A 26,966-nucleotide genomic window follows, 5' to 3' on the forward strand; every position below is an offset into this window, starting at 1 on the left:
AGATTTACTCACGGGATTTGTAAAAACTTAAATTCACACAGATGGAGTCGCGGTTATCATCTAGTATACACATATATGTATATCACGACATAAAGTATCTAAAACAAAAAGTAATAACTAGGTCGCAGTCACATTACCCTCCGGCAAAACTTTTAATAGAGATGTAGAGTCAAAAAACTCCGGTTTGTGGATTGCGAGTGTTATGTTTTATACATTTGTGACTTTTACGCGAGACCATTTTCCAGGGTTCCGTACCTCAAAAGGAAAAAACGGAACCCTTATAGGATCACTTTATTCTCTGTCCGCCTATCCGTCTGTCGCGTCTGTCAAGAAAACCCATAGGGTACTTCCCGTTGACCTAGAATCAGAAAAATTTGGCAGGTAGGTAGGTCTTATAGCACAAGTAAAGGAAAAAAATCCGAAAACCGTGAATTTATCATCACAAAATAATATATTAAAATTTGTTTCAGTTTGTAAAATAAGATAACTATATCAATTGGGGTATCATATGAAAGGGCTTTACCTGTACATTCTAAAACAGATTTTTATACGTAATATAAATTCTTGCAAAATGTCGGAAAAAATACCCGAGTATGGAACCCTCGGTGCGTGAGTCTGACTCGCACTTAGCCGGTTTTTTGTATAAGGAAAAGTAGTTCTTCCACATAACAGCTATTCAAATTGGTTGCTATTGTATTACTTTCTGATAGTCAAACAATGATGTAGTGGTGATAAATTAATTACGTTAGCTTAAAACTAGAGCTACGAGGGTTTTTCTATTTCTTCTCCTAATCTTCTACTTGTCTGTAAAAGTCCCGTCAAAATAGGTCCAGCCGTTTCGAAGATTAGCCCGTTCAAACAGTCAGACATACAGTTAGATTTTTTTTAAACCTGTGATTCAGTTATGGTTTAGTTCAAATAATCATGTGAGCTTAATGTGAGGTAGTTATTTCGAAATTACAGACAAACACTTCAATTTTATTTATTAGTATAGAAAGTACATGCAGATAATTAATATGTCCTCGTAGGTGATTGGTTTTATTGGTGTTTTTTTTATTACTAGGTGGTGCAGGAATATGAGAGAGCCGTTATATTTCGTTTGGGAAGACTGCTATCCGGTGGAGCTAAGGGACCTGGTAAATATTCATGTTTATAGTTTTTACCCGCGACTGCGTGTATAAAAAGGCCTAATAACTATTTAGGCCTTTTTCATCAGGTAATTTAATCGTTCATTTCTTGGGATGAAAAACGTCCTATGTCCTATTTTACATCACAAATTACGTTCTAGTGTTCATCTTAGTAAAAATTATTAAATTATTATTACTTGGCCATCGTGGTAGACTATTACCTAAATCCCTCTCATTCTGAGATGAGGCCCGTGCTCTGTAGTGAGCCGGCGATGGGTTGAACGAATCTTTTGGTAATACCTACCTATAGTCACACTAATATTATAAAGGCGAAAGTTTGTATGTGTGTGTGTGTGTGTGTGTGTATGTTTGTTACTCCTTCACGCAAAAACTACTGGACAGATTTGGCTGAAATTCGGAATGGAGATAGATAATATCCTGGATTAGCACATAGGCTGCTTTTTATCCCCGAAAACCAAAGAGTTCCCACGGGATTTCGAAAAACCTAAATCCACGCGGACGGAGTCGCGGGCGTCGGCTAGTAAATTATAAATAGTATCTATTATGAAAGATTGATAGTAAAGTTATACCAGTTAGGAAGTATCTTGCTAAATAGATGCTAAATATTTGAGGCTTTGACAGTTATTGTTTATGAAATCTCGCATCAACTCATAAAGAATCTTTAGAATAGAATTTAGTTACATTGATTTTTGCATTATTATCGACGTTTTACAATGTTTGAAATTAAGTTTGAAACGTTTCTTTCTATTCTGAATAACTCTACGCCAAAATAACTTATCCAAAAAAAACCCCCACCATTCTACCAATGTTACCCGCATCCACTGTAACTGTGACCATGTATATAATCTGTGTGTCTATCTATCAAAATGTCAATGTCAAGACTCAAAATGACATTTTCGAGCTCAAGGTCAAAAAATTCTTATGGTCAGTGTTGTAAAAGTTCCCGATTTCTCGGGAGATCTATTGATTTTAGTTATTGTCTCCCGTATCCTGATTTAGCACCCTAACCCCCCAATTTATGAATTTTCAACTCATGTAAAATATTACGCAACCCTAATAATATGCTAAAAGTGGAAAACATTTTAAAACAACTTCAATCTTAAAGCAACTTTGTAAATATTAAAAATGTCTATTAAGAAGCAAATAACATTGACACTATGCTTACAGATACATAATAATATATTGATTTCTGATCCAATCCAACTATTCTAAATGTGACGCGTTCAATTTTTCATTGAAGATGCGAACAAATTACTCAAAGAATTCCTCTCAAAAGTAATTCGTAGAAAGATTTAGGGGCTTTTTATTTGGCAAATGTCAAAAAAGGTGAACTTTCACCAATACTAGGTAACTACCAGTATGTAGACAATTCCCCAATTTGTTAGAGGTCAATGATTATCATAATACCTACGAAAGAAATTTTATTAAAGAAAGAAAATTTATTAATTTATATTTTATTCATCTTGATCAATGAACGAGTAAACGATGAATAACTACTGCAAAACAAAATAACAAAACTTTGAATGAGTAAACAACAATGGAATAAACTGTCAGATTCACTGATAGGTCTACTCATAGAATTAAAATACATGTTTTAGTCTATTGGTCTTCTATTACACGTACATCAAAGTTGATAATTAGGTACAATTTTAATAATAGATGAGAAAATGGTCACAAAAATAGCTAGTAGGTATGGTATGAAGACGGAAATGATTAATCAATGTATAATAATCGTTTAAACAATTAATTAATGCTAAGAATCAATCATAATAAAATACATTTGTTTTTCGGAATCTCCCGATGTTTAGCTGGCAGATTTTAATTTTGCACTTTTGCAACACTGCCTACCAAAAAAAATCACCAAAAAATTTCGTCAATCATGCTAAATGTTATTTTCTAATTTTTAACCTAACTATAATTTAATTAAATCACGTTTCAAACGAAACTACTGTGATAATTTAAAGTAATGAAAAGAGTTTAACTCTGAAAAATATTCAACAATGTCTACTTATAGAATAGTGGCGGTGTCTAGGTTAATTTTACAGAGCAATCGTTACTGCGCTGCTTTTGGTGGGAGCCTTAACCAATTTCAGCAAGTAAACAACTTTAAATATAACATGTATGTACTTATAATTATGATTTTCAGCGTAAATAATACCTGCGCTTTTTTTGAAGAAATTATCTGTGTTACATCATGATGTTTATAATGAATAAGTATAATATGATGATGGAGTCCTTTTATTTCTTCGTCGAACATAGGGCTGAAGCAGTCATTTTCCATGTCTCCCTATCTTTGGTTGCTGCCTTGACATGGTTGCACGAGAGTCCCACTCTTTTAAGGTCTGCATCAATGAACCTCCTCCAGGTCCACCAGGTCTCCTTCGACCGCCAGGCTGCCATGGAAACGACACTTGAGCAGCGGTTCCTTCCACTCTTCGCAGAATATGCCCCATATGAATATATATGTATATGAATTAAAAATATGTTTGTTTACTTTGGTTTATACTTTCAATGTCTAATTTCAGATTCCACACAATTCAACGCACAAAGCATACACAAACAATAAAAAAAGAAAGAGAGAAGCTAAGAACTTACTTAACAAAAAGATACATTGACTATGTAAAAAATTACACTCGAGTATTTGAGAAGAGATTCCCATCTGCCATGCGAATGTATAGAATCTTCAGTATAGGCATAAAAGATTTTTTAAAGGACTTGAAAACCTTTATTACTTTGAGGATCAAAATCACAAAAACCGGTGGCTTCTCAAATTTGTCACGGCAAGATATTAAGCTTTACCAAAAAATGCCTTCAGACATGTGGAGGATTGCTCCTGTTTTGGTATTGTCTGCAGTTCCATTTGGAAACTATGTGATATTTCCATTAGCGTAAGTATTACATACAAGTTGTTTTAACTTGGACAGTATGGGGAAATCCAAAACCATAGGATGAGATGCAAGGAAACTGTCTGAGAAACTATTGGATCTTTTTAGGGTTCCATACTTCATAAAGAAAAACAGAACCCTTACTGGATCACTTTTTGTCTGTCTGTCTGTCCATTGTGTCTATAAAGAAAACCTATAGGGTACTTCCCGTTGGCCTAGAATCACTAAATTTGGTAGGTAGGTTGTCTTATAGCACTAGTAAAGGAATAAATCCGAAAACAGTGAATTTTATGGTTGCATTACAAATAAAATTAAAATGTCTTCACAACAAAAAAAAAAATTACTAAATCACATATTATAGATGGCGCTATTGTCATTAACTTGCTGTGTTGCACATAAAAATATAAAAATATCTTGTACGATAATACGGAAGAGTCCGATTCATACTTGACCAGTTTTTTTTTTTGTTCATAAGTATGTTCATTATTTAAACTTTGTTCATACATACTTTTATCAATAATATTCTCTATATTGTGGTATACTGAGTCAGTTTGTATGTCACCCAGATTTAGTTCATCATTTCATTATAATTGTAAATGTGGCTTGTATTTTCAGGTTTTTAAAGCCAAAGAAATTATTATGTTCACGTTTTTGGTCTATACAACAAAGGGCTGAATTCTCAACTGAAGATCTGAAAGATCGCCTTAAGTATAACAAGCCAGTATTTCGTGCTCTTCAAGCTAAAGCCGATCTCATTCTGCCAGGAGAAACGAAGGAACATTGGGAAAGGATTCTTGCATTGCTGGGATCTGGTGTCCATCCCACTGCTGAAGAAGTTCTAAGATGTAAAGATTTGTTTAGAAAAGAACCATACAGTCTTCCGAACCTATCATAGGCACACATGGTAAGTTTATGCCTTTTCTTGCCACTAATTTCATAATGTAAATTCTGTTTTAGGATCCAATAAGGAGTTTTATAAAACAAATGTTATGGAGGTAAAGTGAAAGTTATAAGCCTCATGTTATAGAACTGCAAAAAAATATTATACAGAGAAACAGCTGTAATTCTTAATGTTTTGTAACAGAATCATTTTCTTTATTAGATATAATATAAATATAAATCCTACTAATATTATAAATTGTAAAGTTTGTATGTATGGATGTTTGTCACTCTTTCACGCAAAAACTGCTGGACGGATTTGGCTGAAATTTGAAATGGAGATAGATTTTACTCTGGATTAACACATACTTCTTATCCAGTAAAATCAATGAGTTCTCACTGGATTTTTAAAAACCTATATCCATGGGAATTAAGTGGCTACCACCGCCCTGTTCATGGGCATGTGCAGCATCAGATCAGATTTATTGTATTTACATTGCTTTCTTTTTATGTTTTCCAGGGCTATTTACTCAAGATGTATGGACTACGACGAAGTTTATTAAGAAGGAAAAAATTAAAATACAGAGCATTGTTATTATTCGAAATGGATAAAGCGATTGTGAGAGGGGGTGGTGTAGAAAGTTTGAAGTACGGATTCTTTACGAAATGCATGTCAAATCCGAGGATTAAAATATAGTAGTCATTTAAGCAACCAAGACATGAGAGATTGGCTTCAACAGTGGCTCCATGTATCACAGTATATAGATTCAAGTACATATTCATTGTTACTTCACTGTCCAATATTTTTTGCATATAATCATCCACAAAATTGGGTCCTTATTTATTAGTTTTCATAACTTAAATAAAAATTATCATAATTGATTGTTTTGGCTTAGCTTATCATTGTGCTTTATTTGCAAAATTACACGTTACGTTTGCACTTCTGTTTATATGTTTACGTTAAATGTTATAATAATATAATATTGTTTGATTGCTTTGAGCGTTGCAACCAAGATCTTGCATTATAAGATGCAGACCTATTATACATATTTCTCTCTAAGTAATTACTATCTGTCCAAGTTAATGTGATAATGATTTGCAATCTAATTTGATGTTATTATAATTATTTCTGTGTAAAAGTATTTTATTTTTAACTTAATAATTTATTTTTTTAGTTTTAATTTAGATTTAAAGTATGTAATTGTACCTACTTAATCATTATGATCTGAAATTTTTATGCCTGTATTCAACTTAATGCTACTCTCTTTTTGTTCATTTCTTGATTTATTTTCTGGACTTAAAATCTATCCCTCCATTGTAACTTGTATGTGAGACTAGGCTGCTTTATTAGTATTTCTAGAGATTTTGATAACATAAAGTAAAAGGGGTAGTTGGCAAAGAATATACAATGACTAACAGATATACCTGCATGTATTTGTTTTTTTTTAAATCTTGTTCGCTTCTCATTGTAACAAATATTTTACAGTAGTAAATGTTTCTTATTCGCACATGAAAAAGTTAATTATATCACTATTACTAATACGTGGCACGTCTTACTGCAGGACTTGGGTGTTTTGTTTAAGATCTACAGTCTATCGACACCATCTAATGGATGGTTTCCGAACACAATTTTCTTTCACAGGACTTTCTGGATCAATTTTGCCTTTCGAGCATCTTGGGACCCCATTTCCTATCGGTTCTTCATTAGCTTCGCAACTCTGAGCTATAGCAGTCAAATTGCTTTTTTCTACGTTTAATCCTTGGATTTCTTTATGTTCTTGATCAATGATGTCGCAGAAAAACTACTTATATAAATAATTTTTGCTTATTGCAGTGTGCAGTTTAGTTTTTTAGGCCAATTTTTGCTTCCCCAAAGACACAAAAATATATTTATTAAATGTTGTTACACTTGTCTGTTAATATTTTGTAAACAATAAATTATTTAAAAAAAAAATACGGCTTTTTATTTTTGTCTTTGTTTCATGCAGTGTGGCCAATGTGTAACAATCGCATGGACGTATAGCTTTATGAACAATCGAGACTTGGAATTAAATTTTATCGTAGTTCGTATGAAATGAGAAATTAGATTGCAGTCATTTTTAGGGTTCCATACCTCAAAAGGGAAAACGGAACCTCTATAGGATTACTTTCTTGTCTGTCTGTCAAGAAAACCTATAGGTTATGTTTACTTGACAGACAGACAGACAACAAAGTGATCCTATAATAGGAAACCCTAAAAATAATTAACATGTGTTAATGAACAAATAATTAGTGTTTCCAATTTACCCCAAGTGAGGTTGATACCTCACTTGGGGTAAATTGGAAATGTAGGCACGTAAAGCCCTTTCATAATATGATTATTATGAAAGGGCTTTACGTGCCTACATTCTAAAACAGATATTATTTATTTTTATGCATAATAGTTTTTAATTTTTTGTGCAAAATGTCGAAAAAATAGCCGAGTGCGAAACCCTCATCATTACTAATCTTATAGAGCGTAGCTTATTTTTGTCTTTGTTACTTATATTAAGAGGGCTCTCTCCGTCACTCGTTTCATACAAACGTAGTTCCAATTTCATTTGAATATTAAGCAACCAAAGTCCATGAAATTTTGCAGACATATTCTAGAAACTAATATCTGTGTCTGTGGTTTTCCAGATTTCTGTTAAAAAACTCGGTTTCAAAGTAACGCGGTCTTAAAAAATTTCATACAAATCTTTGCCCCTGTAATTTTAAAACTACATATTTTTAGAAAAATCTAAAACACCACAGACACAGATATTAGTTTCTAGAATATGTCTGCAAAATTTCATGGATTTTAGTTGCTTAATATTCAAATGAAATTGGAACTACGAATGTATGAAACGAGTGACGGAGAGAGCCCTGATTATTTTTGTATATTTATTATTCAGTGCCACTAAAACTACAGTCGGTTTTACTGTGCATTGCGTTAACTTAATATAGGTACTTATAACATAACAAAACTACAGAAGCTATTAGGTATGACAAAAATATTAGCATAATAATCTTAAGCTAGTGGGTAGATAAAAAAATTTGAAGCTCGACTACTAGTATAAAATAGTGACATCATTCATCGCATTACATACGGAAAGTTTTTTTTTTCTCTCTCGTCTGGCTTTCCAAAGATTAGCCAATGTCAAGTTCGTAGTTATTTGTAACAAGTTAGTTAAAACTATACAAGTATGGACCCCGTCTGTGCCGGCGCTCGCCGACATACGCACGGCACCCTCTTAGAGTGCTTTGCAGTCAGTTCAGCAAAAAGGCAGAGTACGCCCGCCAGCTAACACCAACACAGACGAAGTCTATGGAAAGTAATGCGTTCTAGTTGCTGTTGCACTCGTCCATGGTTGCACCAGTGACCATAGATAATACACTATATACCTATACCAGAGACTAGTGATTATGGCTAAACTGGTGGTAAAACTTACCGTCTACTCTAATGTAGGTATGTATAAAACGGAAAACCTATTCCGATTTACATTGATCTAAGACAGTCGAGCGGACGGCAAGTCAACTTGACTTGCAAGCTGCCTTGCAACTTGCGCCAAATAGAATCATGTTTGTCGCAAGTGCACCCCTCGCGTGCCTTCTCAGACCCCCGCGCGGCACTTTACTCACTACTTCGTCGCCTCAGTGCTTGTTTGTCTTATCTACCATTGGGTAAATTTTACAGTAGAAGAGTTTTTGCCCTATCTCTTTTTAAGAGCTTTAGTTTCTAGATTTCAAGGTTTTTCTTAATAGATGAGTTACCTATGTATTGACAGCTACAACATTCATAAGAGATGATAATTAATTATAGCTTATTTTTCAGGTTTTGTATGGAGATAGAACAAACATGCACAAATATTATTATGAATGTGGACTTAGAACATTACCTTATTACAGATAGGACAAAGTGACTGTTCCATTTTTGCATGCTTATTTGTTCTATGTTCCAAATACATATACAGGATGTTTTTTGTCAATTTCTTTCGAATTGTGATTTGAGTTTGACAAACAAACAATCTTTAATTGAAATAGAATTGCCAATCGTATTTTTTTTCATCAACCGACTTTTAAAAAGGAGGAGGTTCTCAATTCGTCTGTATTTTTTTAATGCTTGTTACCTCATAAATTTTGACTGGGTGAACTGATTTTGATGATTCTTTTTTATTTAAAAGCTGGTGCTTCCCGTGTTTAACCCTGACCATTTCAATTTGGTCCAGTTTAGTGGGTTTTTTAAAAAAGTTTATATTATTGGAGAAATATTAAAAAAGAGTACTACTGCTTACCACACAGATTAAGAGCATCAGGGACTGGATATCTAATACAAACTTTCTTTTATTTTTTAAGGTTGGCGGTGTTAGTTAACATCGCATAGTTTTTTAAGGTGCTCATGAAATAACAAATGCAATTAAAGATTTTTTTTTTATTATAACTGTCTTTTACTTAAAACAGTGCTTGCTTAGAACTACTTATTTTTTTTTTCTTACTGTCTTGTCTTTTGTAGGCTTCCTCGCAATTTTCTCTTCTTTAGCTTTATTTCCTGCACTTAATGTCTTCTTCTTATTTTTGCCTTCTTTGGTTTCATTTACTTCTGTGTGTATATCCTTTTCATTTTTTCCTCCTTTAGTTTTATTTCCTGCATTGAGTGTTTTGTTCTCGTTTTTACCTCCTATTATTTCATTGAGTGTCTTCTTTGCTATTTTCCTATTTTTTTAATTCTTTTTCATCTGCTAGTTTATTCGCATCGATATTTTCTTTTTCGTCCTTCCATCGTACAGCTTTTTTAATAAGACTCTCCATATACATTTTGTCTTCTACTGGCATATATTTGAACATGCTCCGAATGTCATCAATTTTCTTTTTCGTTAATGTTTTATTTTCCTCTTTTATGATAATTTCACTTAAAATAGTGATTTTTTTCTTTCTTATGTCAATTGTCTCTTTTGCTCCAGAAAATGAAGTTTGATATTTAATAATGTACCACTCTTCTTTAGAATATGTTATTGATTTGACTTGTTTATAAGGTATCTGATGGAAACCAAATTTTCTAGCTTCAGTCTGAAATGACAAAAAATCGGGATCCTGCATTTGTGTAAAAAATAGTTTTAGAACATTTGATTTTATCTTAAGTAGGGCACGTAGTAGAGATAATGGACTGTATATTTCTTGGTGTCTTAGGTTTCTTTCTATCATGTTTCAATCATGTGAGGATGTTTAGTCATAAAAAAAAATCAACACCCTGTTGCAAATTCATAACGCAATTGAGTGTAAATTAAAAAGTACTTACTGCTCAATTTGCGGCTGCTTCTGCTCGTATCCACTTTTATAACCTGTTCTAGACATGATATTTTGTCAATATCTAGAACAATTTATGCACTAAAAACACTACAATTTATATAATTTTAGAATTATTTCTTAGTAACGAGGTTATTCTCCCGACGTCTCAGCCAAAGTGACGAATCAAAACAAAATGGCGGACATGGCGCGCCGCGGCACCGCGGTCTGTGATTGGTCGATTCAAAGGATATAGAACACTCAAGAACTCAACGTCTCTTACGATGTGGGACTTAAAACAAACACTGGACATAGTACAAATAAGCACAAAATTTTCATTGCAGTGTCGTGTCACTAAAAAAATTTAATGAGTTTTTTTGTTGTATTTAAAAGAAAAAGTTTAAAATCTTCCCTAACAGCAGGATTGAAATTTAAGCCGTAACAAATAACGCATTAAAAGTTATTTTCGAAAAATTTGGTAGATAGAACAAAAAAGCACTGAGGCGACGACTTGCCACTAAATAATTGTTCCTTGCTACTTGGCGTATCTAGTAAGTATAAAAAGCCCATCAGCGTTAGTACAGTGTATAAGAAAACGGCGACAGGACGGGCTACATGAGGTATTATTATTGTTTGTTTTTGCTTAAAATATGCAAAATAGCGGCTAAATGAATATGTAAACAGCAAGCCACGAATTTTTATGGAACTGCAAAAATCCGTTATATAAAATTAAAACAACGGTCAAGTGCGGGTTTTGGCCTCACTCTTTTAGGGTTCCGTAGATTATTATGAACATAATATTTTGGGTGTATGAAATATTTTTTTCCAAGCCAGAATATCCCAATAAACCGTGAAAAAAAAACCAAAAAAATGTTTGTTTGTTTTGGTCACAGCTTACAAACTATTTTATAAATCGTTGTTTTCAGTATTTATTGTTTAAATACAGTATAATGGTACGTAAAATACCGAAATTTCATATTACTAATTAGTTTGGTTTTTGAGATAGGCCCGTCACAAAAATGGTCTACAACTGACAACTTTGACGGGCCTCCATTCCTTTATTTTTTAAGATAAAAAAAATATATAAAAATAATCGCACTCTGCTCAATGAGCTCTAAACAATGATGCCCCACATGCACTTTTTTCATGTATGGGAAGCCCCTTGAAAAAGAATATAATTGAATTTTCAATTTAATATTTGGTTTTGGGTCAACGTTCTACACCAAATAGGTACCAAAATTTCAGGTTTGTAACTCATTTCGTCTTTCGTTTACGAGCCTGAGACCTGAGTACGGAACCCTAAAAATGCGGTCTGGGTTTATTTATTTGGTCTAACACTTTTTTTATCTGCTCCATAATAATAAAGAGAACTTTGCATAAAATGGCATGTATTTTTTGACGTTGCTCGACCACAAAAATGCCACTTGACTTTCTGTAGTGTAACCACGTCTGCGCCACTTGCCGCTGTACGGTGCCTACTCTCTATTCACCACTGTCCTTGACCAATGTCTAATCAGACCTAAGACCAAGCGTAGGTATCCGAATGAAATTACGTCCTAAAGAGTGTATACCTACAGTACAGATAGAGGTAAGTACACGTACAAGCTAGCTTCCAGCTTACTCGTATTCACGTGTTCATTCATAAAACCAAAGATGTCAAATCCCCCAAATCAAAAGATTATTTAGTATTATTTTGTTTTAATAAGATAATTCTAGCTTAGCTACTCATACGAATTGTCTTAGTGCGCACCAGGGGGGTGCAGCTTCCCTATATTGGCATATGAAAAAAATTTGCATTGAAAGTGCTGCCATCTATTTTTGTAGGTACGCTGTAACTTTTATCACGATGACGATCATTTTACACATATGCTGGATAGATGGAGCTAATGATAGCAAAAAAATAAACATGGACTAATAAACTAAAATTTATTTACATATTATTCATTCTAGTATATTATTTATAATTAATAAAATAAAATATTACTGATACCATAAAAATATTTTTCACTTTTTCAGTTTTGAAGCGGAACTTACTTAAAGTATGCGTGAAACGATTGGTCATAGACATAGATAACACCTAAAAAATCTGAGAGTCATAGAGTAAAGTAATATGGCGATTCGTTATTTTTCAAATCATCCAAATAAAATATTTCTTTTAGTTCGTGGGTGCTTCGTGGTTTCATTGTGTTCTTTGCTATTCTCTGACTAAAAACGGATTGTGCTTGCTTTATTGACTTGATATCTCAAACGATTGACTAACGCTGTGTATACTGGAACTTGTTGATATTGCTTAACGATTGACCAACGCTGTGCACACTGGAACCTGGAACTTTTATCTAGCGACGGTACGCAAGGGGAGTAAAAAAATATAATGCAGCGGCAGCGCCATCTCTTAAACTAGGTACGCTGAATTTACAAAATAAATTAATCAGTGGCACATCTATCTCAGGTTATATAGTGTGTTATCTATGGTGCGCACTACACATATTTACTTGGACAATGTCAACGGGGCTTAATACTATTTTAATCCATTTGTATTTCTAAAGCGGGTATTTTACAATTTACAAAACAATACTTCCAGAATTTTCTGAATATACCTACCAGTGCAACTTGCAAGAAAGAGAAACGTGTCATATTAATTCCGTGTTCAAAGAAAGTGGACGTAGCCTTTAAAAAGTGAAAAATTATAGCTTGTTTTTTAAAACAATCGTCGACCGTTAACGCTATATAACAAAGGAGAAGACATGGACTCGGAAATAAACGAAAACAGTAAGTACCTAGCACTGAGGTGAGGGTAAGGTCGCCAAGGTGTTCTAATTCCGACTTGCCAATGATAATAATGCTTTGCCAATGTGGAGTCTCATAAGTTACAATATGAAGCACCGACTTCAAATACTGTTATTATACTTAGAACTAAATTAACTCTAGTTTTTCTTCTCTCTGGGCTGGTTTCCGCACTTAAACGTTTCCGTCTGTTGTGCGTAAAATTATATTAACTCTTGTATACATAATAAATTCGGTAATAAATTAGATTATTTTTTAGTATTCATGGTTAGTGAAGTCGGTTTTTTTGAAAATATTTTATGGAATTTTTTTTAATTTTTTCAATGGTAATTATCAATTAGCGTCTCGGGGCGCTGTCACGAAAATGATATAATATATCTATTTTTGAATCCAATATGGCCTACCTTCTTAACAAGGGGCAGATTCCTCCTACATCCATATATCCATATTATGATTGCTTTACAGCGCTTCATCTTATTCAGATGACAGAGATTTAGACCGGGTCAGTGTCAGCACCGGCTTACTTAGTAGCTACGGACCTTCCTACAACGTAGCTACATCAATGTAGCTATAATATGCGACAGGTCGAGATGCGGTGGTAACGCCCGCAACCCGCACAGCCTGCGTGCTGACCCGGTGCAGGCGAGCGCGGGTGAAGTGCGGGTGTGCGGGGCCTCCCCCCACCTCATACCCCGATTGCCATCTCGACCTGTCGCGAATCATACTTTTTTAAATCATATCCAATATCCATCTAACTTAGTCTTTCCCTAGAAGAAGTTTTACTTTTGCGTGTTCTTAATTTCTCACCAAATATTTTTTAGTATTAATTTATTTTTCCGTTCCTTCCAGGCAATAATATCTGCCATGAAATAAATTACTTCAAGAATCACGCGACAGAGTTATTTCACTGCCTAATAAACAGGGAGAAAAAGCCAGGTCTCTCATATTTAACAATCGAAACACGCTCTAATATGATGGACTTGTTCGTCAGAGGCGAGGTAAGTAAGCCGTTGACTGACTCTAATACAAGGTAATAAAGTGCACAATATAATGACGTAAAACTAGGCTAAAATTTATGGCAAATATAATTTAAAATAAAATCAGAAAACATTCGTTTGTTTTTAAAATATTTTTTTATTCTCCTTATGCATGAACTCCGGCAGTATATTTAATATGTACCTACCTACTACACCTACTAGGTAGGTACTACTAGGCAGGTACTAAAGCTTAAGTGAACTTCTTAATTATTATGTCAACAAGTGTAATTAAAAATGTATAACACCCCCGACAAGTGAAGGTTACAGCAACTAGAAAAGAGCTGATAACTTTCAAACGGCTGAACCGATTTTCTTGGATTATAGCTAAGAACACTCTCGATCAGGCCACCTTTCAAACAAAAAAACTATATTAAAATCGGTTCATTATTTTAGGAGCTATGATGCCACAGACAGATACACACGTCAAACTTGTAACACCCCTCTTTTTGGGTCGGGGTAACCCCCGGTTAATATTACAGTGTGTTACAGCAATGGGTTGAGATGATGATGATGATGATAAGAATTGAAATCTGTCTCTATTTTTGTCGTAAGTCGTAACCCAATAATTATCTCCATATCCAGGGTCCGAGAGGAAATGCCATAATAGTGCAAACGGCAGCATGGTACTTCGATACTGTTGCTGCAAGTGCAACAATTGAGTCAGATGATGTCAAGGTGGTTGCTGGCGCTTGTTATTTGATGGCGACGAAATTACACGGCAGTTCCAAAAGAGCGACTGATTTAGTCAGCAGCCCTGAGAAGGTTCTACGTTTAGAAACCGCGGAGAGATCTATAATGAAACTTTTGGTAAGATTACATTCATTGTTTCAGTTCACGAGGACTATATATACGTACTCGTACCTACCTAATCCAATACAAATCTATAGGTGATTATAGAAATATAAAATTGAAGTGTCTGTCTGTAATTTCGAAATAACTACCGTCCACCTCATATGGTTATTTAAACAGTACCATAACTGAATCAGACGTTTTTAAAAATATTGTCCATCTGTCTGTTTGTTTGTTTGAATTGTCTAATCTTCGGAATGGCTGAACCTATTTTGACAGAACTTTCACAGACAAGTAGAGGAGAAACCAAGGAGTAACATAGGCTACTTTTTAACCGACTTTCAAAGAGGATTTTGAACCGATTTGCGTTATTTTTGTTTTAAATCGATATAGGAACTTTGGAACATTGTTCCATAAAACATGTGGAGTCTAACTCCTCAATCCTGATACTGCAGGAGATCTGACCAATCGGGCGAAGCTGTGGGCATAATCTAGTCTAATAATATAAATGCTAAAGTGTGTCTGTTTATCTGCTAGCTAAAACCCATCCGTTTAACCAATTTGACGAAATTTGATACAGTGATAGCTTGCACTCCGGGTACAGGCATAGACTACTAAATGTAGACCCCATTCAGCTTTTCGTGTTTTATTTTACAGAACTTTCCATGGCAGCCAGTAGTGGCCCAGTATTTTATTACCTATTGGTCGGTGGTCGTGTGTGATCCGTCTAATTGTAAGGAGTTTGAGGCAGCAGCCACGTTCATCCACACGGCAGCACTTGTAAAGTCGAAGGTGCTGAGCTTAAACTATCCTTCGGTTCTGGCAGCCGCTGCTATGTGCACAGCCTTAAACATGCTCGACGAGTTTGAGTTTCTGAAGAGACTCGGCAAAAATACAATGTAAGAGATATTTTTTAAATTATGCTATGCACACCTAAGGACCGCTGCATTTTCAAATTTCAAATTTTCTAAGGTTTCTGGCAGTAATCTCTTACAGAGATACCTTCGTTGTCTCCGTGCATGTCTTTCAATGTTTATGTTTTAGTTTTTGGTACAAATAATCAATTAATAAATAAATAGAATAAATAAAGATTTTACCAGATGGTAGGTATAAGGGATTGATGAGGTTATAATGCAAGACTACGCTGGACTTGTTTCACATAAGCATTTTGAAATCTATTTTTTCTTAGGTATGTTAAATATTTACCTAGCTTAATAGGTAAACAAATCTAATTTACTACTCGGAAAAATTTGCCCGGCGCAACGCACACTTGCAGAGTGCAGTGGAGCTAAAGCACAGCGTCTTTTTTGATAACAACTCAAACTAAACTTTATTTACTTTTTAATTTCATTTAATTGCACAACCGAAGAGTCATACAAAAAGCGGACGTGAGGTTCGGTAACCTTATTTGCCAGTCAACCTTAGGAAGGTGTGAGAGACGCTCACATCTAAGTAGTGGGTGTAGCCAAAAGCAACTGGTAATCAAAATATTAAAATCATTAATGTTTAAATAAATAGTGTAAAAATTAATTCTCAAATAAAATAAATAGATAATAAAATACATCGATGAATAAAATAAAGTATAAAATAAATGAAGGAGATGTTTCAAATCTGGCTAAGTCTCGTACAACCCTTACCAAAAAATCTTAAAAAATAAGAAAAATGTGTTGTTCTCGGGAAAAATAAAACGATTGAGTTAAAACAGATATTTTAGCAGTATAAAAATATGTTTTCTTCATTATTTATTATGTTAGATTTTCAATATGGCGTCGCTGGCGTCGTATGGTTTGACGTAGAACTGACAGCAGAAAGTTTTCGAGCTTCAAATTAACCATCATAGGAAAGACTTCCACATAATTGAATACATGTTTAAAATTCTTCTCAATATTTCGTATTGACAGCATTGACAGTTAATGTAATATTTTTGCGAAAACTATTTTATTTATTTTGTAGTGATCAATCTCCCGCGCCTAGTTTTAATGAAAACAGTAACAGACTCAATTTTGAACCCCTAAATTTGTTCTTAGAAATCATCTGATTTACTGGAAAAATATATTTAAGTATATATAGTCTCATTATTGTGACTATATATATATATAGTCTCATTGACACTTAATGAACTAAAATATGGATTTTTAATCACATTAATGAGTAAAAAAAAGAACTGTTGCCAATTTTTACAATTTATATGGCTAGTTTAACACAATTTTTTGTATTGAATAAAGCATAACTTCATTCAAAAATTTATGCGAAAATAAACTATGTTCTTTAACGAATCTTTTTATGTAGTTTTGATAACAATCCGTTAATTTGATCTAACATAAAAATAATAATAAACATTGTAGGTTTAATTATTTAAATAAACTACATGGAAAAACAACAACGGACATTTTGTATGACACAGTTATATTTATTCTCATGTTTTTATAATAAGAATGAGTTCTATTTTTAAAATAAAATATAAAACCTTACAAACATCACTCCTAATTGCAATAAGCAGCCACGCAATAAACAAAATAGTCTTTTTAAATATGAAATGAATATGAATTTTATAAATGTCAATACGAAAAATTGGTTTATTTTAAACATGTATTCAATTATGTGAATTTTTTTCCTATAATGGTAAATTTAGCGCTTGAAATCATAAATTTTTTGATTTTTGTGAGAGCGCGGCCTTATACAAGCGTGGGAATTGAGGAAGCTTAATGTGTGATGACTTTGGCATAACGGCGGCGGATACCTCGGCCTTTGGTCTCAAATGTGTCTTGTTTCATTAAACTGATTTTACCTTATCATTATTATGTCAATTAATAAAGCTGAGCTTAAGATGCTGTCAAAAAAAAACGCTTTGCTTTACTCCACTCCAATTTACTCTGTAGGTAAACGTCGAACCTTGTTCGTAACGGACCTTACGGATCGAATCCTTTACGGATGGAGCTATGGGAGCGCACTGCATTACTAACTCCAGAAACCCTATCCAATCCAATGGAGCCTGAGGCATTTAGTAGCATGAGAAAATAGGAGGCAGAGACAGTCAATACTAATAATAACTATTCAATGTTTTTATTGTTTCTAGATACCAGGATGTGGTACGAGACAAGATTCAGCATTTAACTCTATGCACGGAACACAGGGATGTCCTCCTTGCAATTACTCAATCTGGCAAATATCGAGGCCTTAATGAAAACATGGAAGGTCATCCTTTGATTAAAAAAATGTTAATATCTCTTCAAAACAAACGTTATGGCTTTTATCTCCCCTAAATCTATACTTCTATACTTATAAATAAAATTGGAGTGTCTGTCTGTAATTTCGAAATAACTACCGCATATTAAGGTCATATGGTTATTTGAACGATACTATAACTGAATCAAACGTTTTTAAAATTTTTGTCTGTCTGTCTGTCTGTCTGTCTGTCTGTCTGTTTGAAAAGGCTAATCTTGGGAACGGCTGAACCGATTTTGACGGGATTTTCACAGACAAGTAGAGAATTGACCAGGGAGTAACATAGGCTACTTTTTATCCGACTTTCAAGAAGGGAGTCGTGTTTTTCTACCTATATACACCGAAATCTCCGAGATTTCTGAACCGATTTGCGTCATTTCTTTTTTAATCGATAGAGGAACTTTGCGACATTGTTTCATAAAAAATTTGGATTCCAACTCCTCAATCCTGATGCTGCAGGGGATCTGACCAATCCACGCGGGCGAAGCTGCGGGCATCAGCTAGTTAGTGCTAAAAGTTAAAGGTAGGGTTAAACTGTATTTATATTTTCTCGGGATACCAAAAGAATGTTTTTAATTTATTCAATGGTGTTAATAAAATTTTACCAAATAAACTTATATTAACTTGATATTTTTTGCTTAAATTAATAATTGTGTGAGTAGGCTGGCCAAAAATTGACTGTTTTTTAACGAAAATCAAATTGACATAAAATAAAATTGAATGGTTAAAATCTTGGATGAAGGATTATATGGATAGGCACTAAGTTCAAAATGCGTGTCAATTATTTATGTGTGCGCACGTCATTTTGTCACTGTGTGCACCATCTAGAGTTGGGACGGCGAATTTGGGTATATCGATATTACATCAAAATTAATTTTCTATATGTTACTACGACTGACCACGTGCAATATATCCTCCATACTAATATTATAAATACGAAAGTGTATCTCAGTCTGTCTGCTAGCTTTTCACGGCCCAGCAGCTTAACCGATTTTAATGAAAGGTACAGAGTTACCTTGGGAGCGGACATAGGCTACTTTTATCCCCCAAAAATCAAAGAGTTCCCATGGGATTCTTAATGCCCATCCGTTATACCGATTTATATGAAATTTGATACATAAGTAGCTTACGTCCTGGAAATTGACGTAAGCAACTTTTTACCCCAGAAAATTAAAGATTTCCCATGGGATTTTTAAAAACCTATAAATTCACGCGGACGGTTATTATATATTCAGTAAAAACAAGAGTAAAATGAAACACTTTTCAAATAATTCAAATCAATTTATTAGTATTATTACTATAATTAACGTAAGCATATTTTATATTATACTATGTTACTTTTTGTGGCGGAAAGTTTCTGACAGTATTGAATATTAATTATTCACAATTCTTCTGTAAAACATACTTACTTATATTATATCTACACTCAGACTTTAAGAAAAGTGAGTAATGTTATACATATATACCTTTAGCAGGCAGCAGCTGATACTTATAAATTGGCCGTTTCTCAGAAAATAAGTACATAAATACAGTTTGGCACTTCCGGGATCTTAGATAGACATTGATTACATTCAGATGTGAAGCTGTAATGGAATTAATAAAATGTTTTCTTTATGAATATGTAGTGGTTTTATTTGTCTCAATTCTTCCTTAAGGTGAACGCGTAAGAAACAAATCGCACGAAGGAAATTACGTCTGCTGACTGGTTTCTGCAATGCGACCGATTAGGTCGAATCACACTAATATTATAAAGGCGAAAGTTTGTATGTGTGTGTGTGTGTATGTATGTTTGTTACTCCTTCACGCAAAAACTACTGAACGGATTGGGCTGAAATTTAGAATGGAGATAGATTATACCCTGGATAAAAACCTACATCCACGCGAACGAAATCGCGGGTATCAGCTAGTGATGATTGACATGATATTTAAAAAAATATCAGTAAAACAATTAAGTAATTTTTAATTTTAGAAATTATTTAAACTCACTTTTACCTCAAACCTTAAAATTAAGTATATATTGTAACATAATATCTACTAAGTTTTTTTTCCATAATAATTACTGTCTCTCTTTGCTGTACCTATTCTACTCCCTTTACAACCTCTCGCACTGCCAAGGGTCACTGGTAGAGATCTCTTATAGAGATAAGTGCTTCCCTGTCCACTTTATACAAATATACTTGTACAAATAAAAAAATTAATAAATTAATTGTTGGTGTCTTTTTTGTTTAACTATTGTCAAATAAAGAAAAGTGTAACATTACTACATATTTATTTGTAGGTAAGTACCTACATATAAGTTGAAAGAGCTTAGTGTTTACTGGTTGATGGTATTGACTATTGAGGATATCTTTCAAATATAGTTGGTATTGCATCTGATTTCAATTTATTTATTTTTAAACCAGAAACATAACAAGACTCTTCCAAATGATTGGAGCATAGACGAGAATATACCTTTCACTTCCAGATTTTCGTTTTATTGTCCTAATCCACGCAGTTCTAATTTCAGGACATTTTGGAAATCTACAAAAGTAAGCAAATGTTATTTATACGATAAAAGACAAATTTGATTTTATCGATAAAGTGTTTACACATCACTACAAATGATGTCTAAAATAATTCATAAAATTAAAATTAAATTGCGCTGTAAAACGTGATTTTTGTCAGTATTACACGAGATAATTACACTTAAAACATGTAAATCTTTAATTTTTAGCGATTTTTGGAATAAAAGTCGCGGTTGGTATCGATGAAATAGTTATTAAAGACTTACCTATGAAAAGGCAATTCAGGAACTTGGACGCCTTCTTTCTTATATCTGGAGGCACAAAACACAGCGTCACACATTTGGTTTTTAGTTTTTATCTTAATTTTAACCCAGACTTTTGTGATTTTTAAAATTTTATAAAAACGCTGCATCAAATCCCAATGTTTTGTCTCCAAATGCTGACAACTACTGTCACCAGTTACACATACAGTGCGTTGTTGCCAGACTTATATGAGCTATCGCTTTTACCCGAACGGAGGTTCCCTGAAATAGACCGAGATAACAATATCTAGTTGACACATGGATGTACAAGAGCGGCAACAACCTATGACTACCTCTATTGTTTATATACTATCTCTATGGTTAAAATTGAATCAAATTGACATAGAATAAAATGAAACTAAATAAAAAATAATCATAACGTCATACTTTTATTTTTTGATACCCTGACGATTTATAATGTAATAAATAGATTTTCACAAAATAGAAAGTTATGGAATTTATCTGCCCTAAGTTATATTATTGTAAAGCTCATTTCAGACTATGGAATATAATAATATTATATTAGGTACAGTTCGGTCAAAATAGACATTCAAGGATACAATAATTCGCATAGAGTTAAAAATTGGTCCGAATGTTGGGAATACCGATATGAATGAACTGTGAAATCCCTCCCAATCGATCTCACATTTGCAAAAATATATATTCAAGGTCGAAGTTCACAAAAATGAAATTTTTGCATTTTCTATCTTGAATGTCTATTTTGACCGGACTGTAATATATATTATGTTCCGTAGTCTGAAATGAGCTTAATGTTTGCAAATAAAAAAAGTCCAGTAAACCTAAGAAGTATAGCTATTGTAAGTGCTTTGATTATTATGTTAAGAAAAATTATGTACCTACTTAACAGGACTCTCTCCGTCACTTACTCCATACAATCGTAGTTCCCATTTCATTTGAATATTAAGCAACCAAAGTCCATGAAATTTTGCAGACATAGTCTAGAAACTAATATCTGTGTCTGTGGTGTTTTAGATTTTTCTAATAATATGTAGTTTTAAAATTACAGGGGCTCAAAGATTTGTATTTTTCTTTAAAAAAAGGCCCAACTTTGTGCTCGTTTTTCTAGACAATGGAGCAATTTAATGAAATTTGGAAAAACCACAGACCTAGAAAATTTAATGAATATTATGTAGTAAAAAAATTATCGTTATATATTTTATATTGTTATAATTGTGTGGGAACTACGAAAACCAGAAATTACACCCAGAAATCTTGAAAATTTCGTGATTTAGGTTTTTAAAAATCCCGATCCTTTCATTTCCCAGAACAAAAGTTGCCTCTCCGTAATAGCCCGTCCCCGGGATGCAACTTGTTTCTGTATCACGTAAGAATATTTAAACGGATGATCCTTTTCAAATCCCGAGGGATTACCAGGATTTAGGAATGCAATTTCTTACAGCATCCTATACCTTCAATATCAATTAATAATCGACACTTTTTAAATCCCATTAGCTTTAGTAGTCAGGTCCCCTGCAACATCAGGATTGAGGAGTTGGAATCCAAATTTTTTATTGAACAATGTCGCAAACTTTCTTTATCGATTAAAAAAACTACCCAAAATTACGCAGTTAGGTTACCTGCCAAATTTCATGGTTTTGAGTCAACGGGTACCCTAGAGGTTTTCTTGACACACACGACAGACAGACAGATAGACAACAAAGTGATCCTATAAGAGTTCCGTTTTTCATTTTGAGGTACGAAACCCTAGAAAACGTAGGAACGGCATTCCGAACCAGTGGTAAATTTGTCTGACCATCCAAAACACTTTGAAGTTTACCTAAAAGTTTACAGGAATAAAAATTTATCCATTCCATTCCATATATTCCATTCCATTTCATTCTATTCCATTCTGTTCAAAGATAAATAGATAATAAAAATATTTGTCACCGAAACAATAATTTACGATACATCAACCAATATCAATTTTACTGATGACAATCTGACTATTACCAAAGTGAACGACTACTATAATATCTATTATATACGACTAACATAATATGTATTATAAATTGTGTGCCGTTTGCATTCTCACTAGGTTCTCATTAAGTTTGTTTTATTTGGTTAAACTTTCTGGCATTTATATTGTTATGACGTTTAATTGGCAAACAGTCTGTTTATTGGCTCAAACTCAAAAATTCAGCCAATCACAACAAAGAAAATATTGTAATAATGATTGATGCAGCTTTCTGTAATTGAAAACAAAATATTTGACATTAACTTGAATGTGACAGTGTTTTCGGAATAGGGTTGCCAGAGGCCCCGTATTTTACTGGTTACCCCGTATTTCGGGATACAGAAACCTGGCTGGCGAAATCAAACACTGACGTTATGTCCAGTAGAAAGAATATTTTCCTTTTGCGGCAATGCGTAGCCGAAACCCACTCGATATTGATCATGGTCGTAGCCAAGGCAGCGGGGCTTGGTTTGAGGATGTAAGCCTTTTTTTATACAAGTTAGCCCGTGACTTTAATCTTTTCTAGTGGTAAGTGATGATGCAGTCTAATTTCTTGGCCGTTAGGGCCATAGTAACCATATAACTAGCCATGACCGAAGCCTCCCATCAGACCAGAAATTTAGAAATGGCGACTGCGCCTGGGAATCCGTCAAAAACCTAAGCCTAAAATAATACTTACACTATTTCTTGCATTTGCTTACCAATTTTTTTTGGAAATATATCAAACATTTCGCGCTCACTTCACTCGCGCTTTGAATTTGTATTACTTGGTGTAAACTCCGCAATTTCGTTTGCATGAATTTAGATTTTAAAAAATTCCGTGGGGGATTTTCCGGGCTAAAAAAACCGCCTAAAAAAAATGTCTGGGATGCAAGTTACCTCTGAATAGTAAGTACCAAAATTTTGGTAAAGAAGATGGGCCGTGAAAGGGTAGATAGGCAAATAGATATACTGTCGTATTCGTAATATTAGTATGGATAGGAAGCTTTAAAAATATAATCTTGCTATGGCTAAACTCGTTTCCCTTTCACTTTAATTTTTTCTGTATTGAACCAAAAACACTTACGCTCACTGCGCTCGCGCTTTTTTATTGTTGTATTTTATCTCACTGACAAATTGAAAGGCGAAATTCCACTAACCAGGTAATTAGCCCATAAAGTTGAGCGAATGTTTTTTTCCTCATGACAGGATTCAGTTCCGGCCCTGATAAAACCTCTCCCGCAATCGATTCCTGGCTACGGCCATAGTATTGATACTGTGAAGGTGGAATTACAAATTAAATGTAATTTTAAGTTAAAATGAAAAGATTGTATGCATGAAATGTATAACATTTTGCTTTACAAAACTTAAGAGTTTTTAAAAGCTATTTAAATAAATAAATCTTTTATTTAAAACCACATTGCAAACACAGTTCACCAATCAAGACACGGCAACATACGGAGAAAAAATACAAAACTTACAAATAAACTAAAATATCTAAATAGGCTTTCCATGCATTTCAGAGAGAACCACCGCCTATTTCTTTAAATACTTCAAATTTTCAAATTTCTTCAAATCTAAACCCCGTATTTTTGATGGTGGTAGCCTGTAAATCAAAAAGAGGCAGGTGGCAACCCTACTACTTCCTAGACAGAATTTAAAAATTGTTTTCATTACTCGGTATGCCTACTGCCATAGTGTGACAGAAAGTGTGACGGTAGTTGTGACCTCTGATTGGCCGACTCTCTTTCACTATTTGCTAAAATTGATGATTGCAACAACAATTTTTTCTTTTTTGTAATCGAAAACAGAACACGGACGTCAAACAGGTTGACTAATTGCAATCATTTCTGACCGGCTAACATTGTTCCGCTAGTGGCTCAAACTCACTGTCGCAGCAAGAACATGGTAAATTCAGCCAATCACAGCAATTTCAATTGGTTATCACAAATGTACCGATCTAGGAACCGAGAATGCACGAACCAGGGCAGATAGAGATAAGAACAATAATATCATACGTAGGAAATCGACGGGGGATCGTTGACAACGATAGCCTTAATTAGCTTTGAAGTATGATATGCAATAATAAATTCTCAAATTATTTACTATCAAAAGTTTATAATTTTTCTCCTCTCCTTTTATAGAGAAAAAGCCTGTAAAGATCAGACTTGTTATTTTTTAATCTGATAGTTTCTCCGTCCATTGTCCTCAACACAGGTAGGAAAGATCGGCGACTATAAGACCTACCTAGTAAGTACCTACCTGTTCATGATTCTAGGTCAACGAAAAGTACCTTCTAGGTTTTCTTGAAAGACACGACAGACGCACAGACAGACATACAGACAATAAAGTAAGCCTATAAGGGTTCCGTTCTTCCTTTAGAAGTACGGAACCCTAAAAATTATACTTTATACTTTGACGTAAGATTTTTGACACCTTTATTACCTGTTATCTCCCAAAGCCACCATGATCCAAAGTCACTGCTCGTTCCTCTTCCGAGCTTTTATAAAATAACGAAGGTCTGATTCGTGCTGGTATAATCCAAAAAAAAAGAGGCTATCCACAGGCTACCTAGCGTCAAATGTAGGGCCCTTTAACGGCTGCCAGTGACGTCGAAGCCTCGACGCCTAGTACAAGTTCCCTAACTCAGCAGCGCCATCTACGTTATGATGAGTCGGGTCTCGCTCTTTTAGGGTTCCGTACACAATTATTATGAGCAACATATTTTAGATTAGGAGGACACAGCTTTGGTACATCGATGGCCGTCACGGATATTATGGCTTTTGTTAGGTTCCCAGGTGAGACGTCAACTCTGAAGCAAAATAAGTCACTGCAGGCGATGAGTGGTCGCCATGAGTATAATCCGTACAAAATGACTTCTTAGGGCCGGCGCACATATGGCGGAGCGCAGCGCAGAGCATTTTTCACAGTCAAAATATAATCGACATTGTCTTCATTGAAATAATATCTAAAGTCAATTGTGCATCCGTGCGGATACTCGCGCATCCGCGCGCAGTCCCGCGCGTGCTCGCGCATTCTCTGGTACAAATTCGCGTAATGTGTCACGCGATTAGAAAATTTCGCGGGCATGCTCTGCGCTGCGCTCCGTCATATTATGTGCGCCAGCCCTTTCGCACCATTTTAACTCTATGGGTCAACTGTCATGTCATAAGTACGGTTCCGAGGTGGGTTCTAATCCTTCATCCAAGGTTATTTCGGTCTATTTCAGGGAACCTCCGTTCGGGTGAAAGCGATAGCTCATATAAGTCTGGCAACAACGCACTGTATGTGTAACTGGTGACAGTTACATGACACCATCGGAAGACAAAACATTGGAATTTGATTTAGTGTTTTTATAAAAATTTAAATATCACATAAATCTGGTTTACAATAAAAATAAAATCAAAAACCAAATGTGTGACGCTGTGTTTTGTGCCTCCAGATATAAGAAAGGAGCCGTCCAAGTTCCTGAATTGCCTTTTCATAGGTAAGTCTTTAATAACTATTTCATCGATACCAACCGCGATTTTTATTCCGAAAATCGCTAAAAATTAAATACGTATAATACGTCCATGTGGAAACCGGTATACAATACAGTATTGTAAAGTCGAAATCCCCTGAGGATGCTCCGGTGTCGGGGCGAAACGTGCGTCGAGAGTATGGCCCAGTAATTTGGGCGTCAAAAAGGGGCTTATCTGGAAAGTTTTCAGAATGTTATGCAAATTGGTGGTTTTATAGATTTTGATGTGCTCTTTCCGAATTTTTATTTTGCCACCTCGTACCTTTGCCGCTCGCGCCGCCATCTTGGAAAAATGGCGCCCAAAAACAGTTTTTTCACGATAACTTCTTTCCCATTCATTTTACGACAAAAATTGCTATGTAACGATTAAACTAGAGACAATTTTATACAATTTGTGTAGTCACCTTTTTTTGTAGACTCAATAGTTTCAGTGTACGAGCGCCACAAAGCCCACTCCAACACTCGTTTTGGCTAAATAACTCATTTCCACACCACCGTGTGGTAGAGTGAGTGGCGTGATTTTTTTTTATGGTATCTCCAGGAGACGGTAGTCACCTTCAATTTAAGCCATCACTTCGTTCAGAGAATACTAACACTCTTCAGAATTCTGCTCGAGATAAGAGTAAATATATTGCATCGCAGTTTCGCCAATGCCAACG

The 26,966-nt window shown here is 34.4% G+C and overlaps 2 protein-coding genes, 2 long non-coding RNA genes and 1 pseudogene across 5 annotated transcripts in view; 2 read left to right on the forward strand and 3 right to left on the reverse strand.

Annotated features, from left to right (window-relative positions):
- Positions 1–26,966, reverse strand: part of LOC123880083 — an 81,066-nt gene that overhangs the window by 28,483 nt on the left and 25,617 nt on the right. The gene's annotated exons all lie outside the window — the stretch shown is intronic.
- Positions 1,309–17,934, reverse strand: LOC123880097. Its single transcript, XR_006799163.1, has 3 exons — positions 17,854–17,934; positions 7,532–7,536; positions 1,309–1,323 (listed from the first exon to the last, which is right to left on the reverse strand). It is a non-coding gene; the product is annotated as an uncharacterized LOC123880097 (long non-coding RNA).
- On the forward strand, positions 2,984–6,853 carry LOC123880085 (annotated as a pseudogene).
- LOC123880088 lies at positions 12,544–18,117 on the forward strand. The gene is made up of 5 exons (XM_045927997.1): positions 12,544–12,961; positions 13,826–13,974; positions 14,596–14,820; positions 15,460–15,701; positions 17,879–18,117. The coding sequence occupies exons 1-5, from the start codon at positions 12,937–12,939 to the stop codon at positions 18,063–18,065; spliced, it is 828 nt and encodes a 275-aa protein (XP_045783953.1). The 5' UTR covers positions 12,544–12,936; the 3' UTR covers positions 18,066–18,117.
- LOC123880096 lies at positions 19,290–20,835 on the reverse strand. The gene is made up of 3 exons (XR_006799162.1): positions 20,798–20,835; positions 20,479–20,547; positions 19,290–19,610 (listed from the first exon to the last, which is right to left on the reverse strand). It is a non-coding gene; the product is annotated as an uncharacterized LOC123880096 (long non-coding RNA).

This window comes from Maniola jurtina, chromosome Z, assembly GCF_905333055.1.
Source record: "Maniola jurtina chromosome Z, ilManJurt1.1, whole genome shotgun sequence".
Lineage (NCBI taxonomy): Eukaryota > Metazoa > Arthropoda > Insecta > Lepidoptera > Nymphalidae > Maniola > Maniola jurtina.